General features: G+C 45.0%; 1 protein-coding gene across 3 annotated transcripts; it reads right to left on the bottom strand.

Annotated features, from left to right (window-relative positions):
* Positions 1–1,075: 1,075 nt before the first annotated feature.
* On the bottom strand, positions 1,076–7,719 carry cdk5r1b (cyclin dependent kinase 5, regulatory subunit 1b (p35)). Of its 3 annotated transcripts, none has more exons than XM_033612021.2 (3): positions 7,251–7,719; positions 4,951–6,081; positions 1,076–4,313 (listed from the first exon to the last, which is right to left on the bottom strand). In XM_033612021.2, the coding sequence occupies exons 2-3, from the start codon at positions 5,853–5,855 to the stop codon at positions 4,292–4,294; spliced, it is 927 nt and encodes a 308-aa protein (XP_033467912.1). In that variant the 5' UTR covers positions 5,856–6,081; positions 7,251–7,719; the 3' UTR covers positions 1,076–4,291. The 3 variants fall into 3 exon arrangements, with proteins under 3 accessions (XP_033467912.1, XP_033467911.1, XP_033467913.1); XM_033612020.2 differs by having other exon boundaries at positions 4,951–6,084; positions 7,251–7,718; XM_033612022.2 differs by lacking the exon at positions 1,076–4,313 and having other exon boundaries at positions 4,947–6,084; positions 7,251–7,718.
* Between the last annotated feature and the right edge of the window lie 182 nt (positions 7,720–7,901).

The following is a 7,901-nucleotide window of genomic DNA, read 5'->3' as shown; positions in this document are numbered from 1 at the left end:
TTGCTCTTTATGCTAAGTCATCTGACTTCCTTTGCTCTCATCAAAGGCTGATAATGGCTTTCTGAACCTAATAGCAGGTGTAGGAGGCCCCTTCTAATCCATATCTATGATGCTTATCACCACTGATAATGTGCATGTAATGGCCTGATAACAATAAAACCAGTAAATCTAATTAGATACATGGCAGTTATATAGTTTGTATCTTAAACACTCGGCCACTGGACGTTCCATGTTTACGATATATCCAAGTTCAGTTTGCTTTCCCCATGTAAACAAACATGGTGGGAGCAATCTGCGGTTCAGTGGCGTTGCTCAAGGAAACTTTGCGTGTAGAGGTGGGGATCAAACCACCAACCCTATGAGTAATGATCAACAGCCATCCCAGAGGTGATTGTCGCTCAAAATGTTTACAGTCGAATTCACTGCAAAGTAGGCTTGTGACTAGACGTTCGAGCCCCAGACTGGGGATGAATCTGGGTGGGGAAAGAGAAAGAGCAACACTTGCCTCCTCCCTCATTGCCACCAAGAAGGTGCGCTTGAGCAAGGTCCCAAAACCCCAAGTAAACCATCAAGCTCCAGTGGCCAACAGATCAGACTGTGGGCGCTTTTCATTATCCTAACTTTTGCTTCCACGACCCGGAAATCATTCCCCCTCCTCCATGATGCAGGATCTTCCAATCCCTTACATACACAACAAGGAGACAAGGAAACAAGGAGGCTTCTGGAGGAGCTTAGAGCAAGGAAACAGATGTATCCTATGCAGAAGTCTTTAATGAAGTGGCATGGTGTAAAAATGCCGCACTTGCACATGTGGCACACTAACTGACGCGACGGAACCAAAGATTTCTCATTTGGCGAGTCGGCATTTCCGTTATCGCGTCTCTTCCTGGCTAAGACACAAAGAAGTGATGTGAGTGAGAGAAGCAAGGACGCACATTAGCATTATGAAGAGCACCCTGTGTGTGTTACTAATAATGTTAAATGTCACATCTTGTGTTTGCAAAGGTCAGATTTAGACTAAACGAGTGCTCATCAGTCCACAGCTGGAGGCACAAAAAGACAAGCGGCCACCTTGAACGATCAGTGCATTTTATTTTTCCATCACAGTACAAAAATAAATTAAAGTAAGCAGAAACTAACTGAAAATAAGTTTCAATTACAGTAACAGCTTTTTTGTCTTTTTCAAAACAAAAAGAACATTTTTATCGAACAGCATCGACACCCCTCCCTCACCCCGCCGAGGGAAAACCAAGTCCTGGTACCAGTGTGGTTGGTGTATGCTCCATGTCTATAAGAAAACATGTCACACATTCTTCTGTACAAATAAAACGCTGTCATTCACACACACTCACGCACACATTCGCGCACACATGCAGCCATCGAATGCCTCCCTTTTTGAAGTTCTTAACCACTGTTTCGTTTTTTTTTATCTACAAAGTACGCAACAAGATACAGAAAAGAATTTGACAGAAATCTTTAACTATCACTTGAGTCTTTTTTCATATTGTATAAGCTTTTGAAAGTATTTTCTCAAACAACTACTCAATGATGCAAAGTGGAAAAGAAATGGCACATTTTAAGTGAGTCGGGGGGGAAAGTGGACAGAGAGAAAAAGATTCGGGGTCTCTTCATGAGGCCCTTTTAACCTCAATGCCCTGCTTTATTTCCTGCCAGAGCAGAAATCCATCCAAAGTGCGTGTCCCCCTATTGTGCCAGTACAAACACACCAAATGAACTTTCTCAACTCCACATGGCAGCCACAATCCCACAGCGGAGGAGGCCGCAGGTTGCGAGCTGCTCATTTATCTCAGATTCACGCTAACACAGCAGCAGAGAGGTTTTCCATTCTCAGCTTTGACAGAAGCCTTTTGTTGGCACCACCAGCCCGTTAGACAGATTTTCAGAACACTGCTAAAGAAAGAGAGTGTAAGGTATTTTCTACATTGAGATGAGATGTGAAACCAGTAAAATTCTCATACATTTCTGGATGGAAATACTGTAGCTTCTCCAGTGACTGCACACATTGCGGAGCTAGAAACTATTCTCCTCTGTAACAAAAAAAGACACAACTGTTCTGCATGCTTTCTGTTTTGGTTGTCGTGTCGTCGCACACTGCAGCGCGGCGTTTTAGTCTATGATTGAAAATGTGATTATTCCTGTGGAGGTCGCCTCGTCTCCTGCAGCCCCTCGATGAATGTGATGTCACCTCACATTTGATTTACACAGAGGTGATGCTGATGGATTATCCTGAAGGTAAAGCTGTGCTTTTTTCCTGCAGCGATGCTGAACCAGTGTCATTGAAATAATCTATTACCCTGGAAAAGTGTGTGTGTGCTTTCTCAGTCTGATATGTGGGGCAGCAGGTTGGGTTCGTGCAGGCCAGCGTTACCGGACAAAAAGATGTTTTTCAAGGGCATTTTCTTAAAGGTCCAGTTGTAGGATTTAGGGGCATCCATTGGCAGATAGGTATATAATATTCATAATGTTTTCATTAGTTTAAAGTCACCTGAAAATAAGAATTATTGTGTTTATTATGGTTTATATCTACAAAAGGAGCAGGTTCCATAGATGTACAATAATACCTAGATACCAGATGCCAAGATGGCGCCTATTCAGCCTTATGGAATTGTTCACCGGGTGCACACGCCAAAAAAGTATCTAGCTTTCTGGTGTAATTCCGCAATATGCGTCCCACTGAAAATACACAGCACTGTTTTCCCTGCTGACTCCGCCCATGAGTTCCTGCTCGGCTCATAGACTTCACCTTGTGATGACGTCACAGATTTTTCTACTGTTTTTCTCGACTCCAGTAAAGTTTTGCAAACATAAAACCTCCATGGTCATTTGTGACCTTGTTTGCAGTTCGAGGCGTCCTAAACGTCTCTTTTATAATGGTGGTCGACGGAGAGAATACTTTTTGAGCTGCAGGGAATATTTTCACTGCAATACCGCAAGTGGCCACTAGGAAAAATTGGAAGCAAGGCTGAGCAGGCAAGTCCTCTTCCAAGGAGTCCGCCATGTTGTTCTACAGTAGCCCAGAATGGACAAACCAAGCACCAGCTCTAGCTAAGGCCATTTGCGTTTTCGCATCAGTTACCATAGCTCCCCACTAGATGCCACTAAATCCTACACACTGGACCTTTAAGTAAAAAGTCAGGGATGTCTTGTTCTGTCAAGGTGTCCTTGATGATGTCACTTTGGTGATGGTCAGATTTAACATTGGCTTTTTAATTAGGTACTTGTCGATAAATTCCTGCAACATTCATTTGCATAAACCAGATCAATCTTCATTCCCACCAAAGATAAGCACACCTGCTACACCAGCGAAGCCCCTCCTCGTGTCCTTCCCTTTTTACCCTCATCACCAACGATCTCTCATTTACATTAAATGTGCCTAAATAAATACGTAAATGGCAATAAATTAGGTGTCAGTAAGTAGTTAGTAGTAAATGAAAATCCATCCCACCATTCACCAAACAGCTGGACAAACAGTACAGTGTTTCAGAGTGTTCTCAGACCTGTGGGATTTTCATTGAAGATATGGCACTGTTTTTTTTTTTGTTTGTTTTTTTTTTAACATTTTCTACGCTGAATCATAAGCACGAAATCAAACATCATTCCAAAAAATCGACAAAAAGTACAAAAAGAACTTTTCCCTGGTAAACAAATAGCCTATTTTAGCAAGCATAGCTAAATAAACTAGTGTCACTTTGTTCACAGCATTCTCTAATGCAGATGCAGTTGGTTTACAAATCAAGTAAAAAGAAGAAAAGTAATAGTTGTTCCTTCCCTCCCGGAAAAAAAATTGCATGGCACACGTGCAAAACATTACATTTCTAAGTAAAAAAAGAAAGAAATCAAAGAAAACTTGTTCCAGAAAAGCAATAAATAAGCCTCCATAGGTGTAAGCCTCTGGGGAGTAAAACATCCATTAACTTGTTTTATTTTTTTGTCTAGATGAAAATAAAGTAGGTCTTTCTGATCACACAGTCTGACCACTCATCATCAGCCACACGTCCTCTGGCTGTTGTCCTCCTGATCAAAAGTCCCACAATGTTTGCTTATTGTCCATCCGCTTTTCCCTTAAGTCCTGTTGCAGAGCCACAAACAGAAACCCACAAAAATATGGATCCGGCATTGATGGCCCCTGCTGTTCTTTCAGATATGCATCGCAGCAAAAAAATGTCCAGTGGTATCCGTATTAATGGAGGGGACGTGGTGATGGCATCCCAAAGAGCCAGGGTTTGCAGCTGGAGGTGCCTGTTCATCCGTGATGCATGAAGTCAGCCAGTCAGGCGATGGCCCTCACTCTCCTGCAGTAGGCAGTGCACATCACATCGTCAAACAGTCAGAAGGTCACTGGTTAGGCTGCCGCAGCCTCAGTCCTCTCCACATTCATTGCTGTAGATGTATGCTTCCTTTCCTAATGTGTCTGAACTTTTTTTTTTTTTTTTTGTAAGATTTTCAGTATTTCATATAGATATATATCTGTACGTTAGCAAAGGATTTACCCAAGTCTGGCATTTTTTTTTTTCCTTGTCAAAAAAAAGCTTTCATTCTCAGGCTGACAGAAAATCCATCCTTTGCTTGTTTGAAAATAGAATTTGGCCTTGATCATCACATCTCCTCAAGAGGCAAAAAGAGCGCTCTCGCTTTTTAAATCCCACTTTTAGGTGACCATTGCAACTGTTATCCCTCAAACACAATGCCAGCATTTTAAATCTGTGAAAACCACTCCTCCCCTCCCCTCCCCTCCCTCCAAGGTTGAAAATTCAAAGTCTTCAAAGTATAAACAAATGTCAGATACTTCCTAATCATCCTAGTCCCACCTCAGTTTGGACAATAATAAATAAATAGCATCACAAATAATATTTCAAACTCGTCAAAATGCCAGACTGGAGTATGCCCCACCTCCCCTGACCCCTCTGCTCCCCCCCAGCATCCCCTCACCGGTCCAGGCCAATAAGCAGGCGGCTCCTCTCCTCCTCCTTCTGGCTCTCGTTCTTCAGGTCTGCGAACACCTGAGTGAAGTAGTGCGGGTCGGAGTTGATCTGGAGCATCTTGGCGCTCATCAGGTTGATGATGGACAGGCAGCGGTCCCAGAAGGTCTCCTTGGAGCTCTCCACTAAGAAGGGCTTGAGAGGGTAGGAGATCTCGTTGCCCATGTAGGAGTAAGACAGGTAGAGGCAGGTGAGCAGCACGGCCTGCAGCTCGTGCTCCGTGGCCACCTCGGAGGAGACCACGTCGCGGCACAGCATGTAGACAAAGACCACGTTTGCAGGGGTGATGAAGCCCTGGTCCTGCCAGCCCTGCAGCAACAGGGAGCGGTCTACGCTGCGCAGCCACAGCACTGGGTCAGTGGGTGACAGGTGTTTCAGCCGGTAGCAACGCCGGCACAGAAACTCCCCGAGGCAGCGCAGCAGCTCACTGGTAGAGGCCTGGACGATCACTCTCTTAGGGGTCCCTGGGGCCACACTGGAGTTGGTCAGAGGGGCCTTCTTGACGGACGATGCTGTGTTGTTGGAGCTCTTGGTGAGAGCCGGAGTGCTCTGATCCTGGGTGAAGGTGGACAGGTTGGCGCATGACTGCGACTTCTTCAGGTTCTCATTGTTCAGGTGGGTGACATTGTTCTGGTAGGTGCCGTTGGGCTGCACCTTCTTGGAGCCTTTCTTCTTAGCTGACACCGCTACAATCCGCTTCCACGGGAGCACGTTGATGAGCGAGTGGCGCTTCAGGTTCTTGTCTTTGGCGTTCTTGCTGTTCTGGACAGCTGTATAGTGGCCCACGGTGGCCGGCCCATCCTCAAAGAGAGCCGCCTTTCGGTAGCTGGGTGACAAAGACAGCACGGTTCCCATGGTGACTGGGGGTAGGCGTCCAGGGGCTTTAGCCGCACTGGGTCAGAAGAGGGTCTGCCAGGGGAGATCCTGAGGGGCTCAAAGCCTCTGTGCGTCTGCTGGGAGTCCCTGGCTACAGGCTGCCGCTGGGCATCTAAAGCCTGGGAGAGAATTGTCCTGTGGGCAGCTCTCAGAGGGGATAACGATCACCTCGACTAGATCTCAGCTCTCTGTCTCCTGATGGCCACTGCTGCAAGCAGAAAAGATCAATAATCAGAAAAATAATTGGTGGAGCATTAACTACCTTTACATTATCCATAATATTACAAATAGCAACCCGAATTCGTTCACTCTCATCTTACATCAGATAACATCACAGTAATGTTCTCATGAATGTGTGCATGCTTTATCTGACTGCACCTCAGCCTTATTAGCAGTATTGATCTGACTCAGTAAGTAGTGGAAAGGATCAGCCTATAGATAATTAATTCAAATAGTACAGATCTCTCCTCTCTGCTTCCTACATTATAAACCTTTTACTGTGAAACTGTAAGATAATAATCATCTGCAGCACATTACAGAGTGCAGCAACATAATAATATGAGTGATTGTGCATGAATTCTTCCCCACATCTGATTAAAATGGATCATATATGGTACATTCATAAGCATTTTCTTATGAGAGGTCCATATTTCATTGGCAATGGCCGACGAGTCAGAGTGAACCACTCGCCACCCCTCTCACTAAAATGGAAGACAGAAACGTAAACACCTTAATAACAGGTGAAGGTCGCGTTTGATGCGTGATTCGGCACATTAACGCGCACATCCAAGGTTTTACCTCCATTTGCCTCCATTAAAACTACACAAACAAAGAGATGTGTGATTCTTTCTTTCTTTGCACGACATGTTTTCATCCCCGCTGCAGTGCCTACAGTGTGCACACACACATACCAAAGACTCTCTTGCGCAGCATCCAGAGCTGCTTCATTCCATCACCCTGTTATCAATCAAGTGTGGAGAAATTCCAAAACATGAGCTTTTATTGTGGCCTCACTGGGGTGGGATTTCAGCGTGTTATTGGGGCTTCTTGCTGTGTGATAAGGAGTTGTGTACATCGGGTGCTCTCCGTGGTGCTGAAGCTGAGCGTCTGCGTCGAAATGAAAACGCGGGCCATCATAGGCGGTGGCTTAGAAATGAAGAAAACACTCATGTTTTGCTTCTCTTTGTTAATATATCTTAATGTGTCGGTGCATTTACCTGCCTATAACTCCACATCCCTATTTATTGTAATGTATGGTCATGTTGTTTCATGAAATAAAGCTGCGCATCATGTGTTTTATTGTATGCACAAATCTGTACAGACTATACTGCTGCGCTTTTAGCACCAATATGATCCAAAACGAAAGAGACTCACCAGATGAGGCTATAACTGCGCTGTAAGGATGATGCTCCGCGTCTTCAATGTGTTTTTTTTTCCTCACAAGACGCGATGAAAACACAAAACCATCTCCGAGAATATAAATGCGACAAAGACAAAAATAATCCGATCCGAGGCAGGAGAGCGAGCCGTGGATGAACACGCCTGGTGTCGGCGGTGCGCAGACGATGGTGGGCAGTTGTGGAATGGATGCTTGGATGAAGATGTGCTCCTGGTCCTCCTGGCCGTGAGATGCGGATGCTGCGAGGGCTGATGTTGTGTTGTGTCAGTTGACTGTGTGAGGATGGTTGACGCAAAGGCGGTGGTGGGGCGCCGCTCTGCGCTCTGTGCGCGCTGCTGTCTCTGCTGGGAAACAACTCCGCCTATAGCCACACACAGCAGGCGCTCGTGCAAACTGAACCGGTGAACCCCAAAGATGTTTGTCTTCATAACACCAATATAATCCAATCAACGCCTTTTATATAAAAGCACTTACGCATGAAATGAGTTGATTGGTGAGTTCTAGTTCTGCAAGTTCTCACTGAATATCAGATCTTTGTATTACATTGTCCTACTTTAATCTCCGTATTGGCTTTCACAGTGATCTCATGCACTCTATATGTTCCTATACAGTCCTCTAGTGGGGGC

Source organism: Epinephelus lanceolatus, chromosome 21 (genome assembly GCF_041903045.1).
Source record: "Epinephelus lanceolatus isolate andai-2023 chromosome 21, ASM4190304v1, whole genome shotgun sequence".
NCBI classification, from domain to species: domain Eukaryota; kingdom Metazoa; phylum Chordata; class Actinopteri; order Perciformes; family Serranidae; genus Epinephelus; species Epinephelus lanceolatus.
Note: the sequence above shows the minus strand (reverse complement) of the source record. Positions and strands in the feature narration are given on the sequence as shown.

What these genes read in the sequence shown, in the direction of transcription:
- cdk5r1b (XM_033612021.2), bottom strand. Translation starts at nt 5,855, where the DNA reads ATGGGAACCGTGCTGTCTTTGTCACCCAGCTACCGAAAGGCGGCTCTC. An exon ending in CTGCTTATTGGCCTGGACCG is followed by an intron (nt 4,314 to 4,950) that starts GTGAGGGGATGC and finishes TGCCTACTGCAG; the next exon opens with GAGAGTGAGGGCCATCGCCT.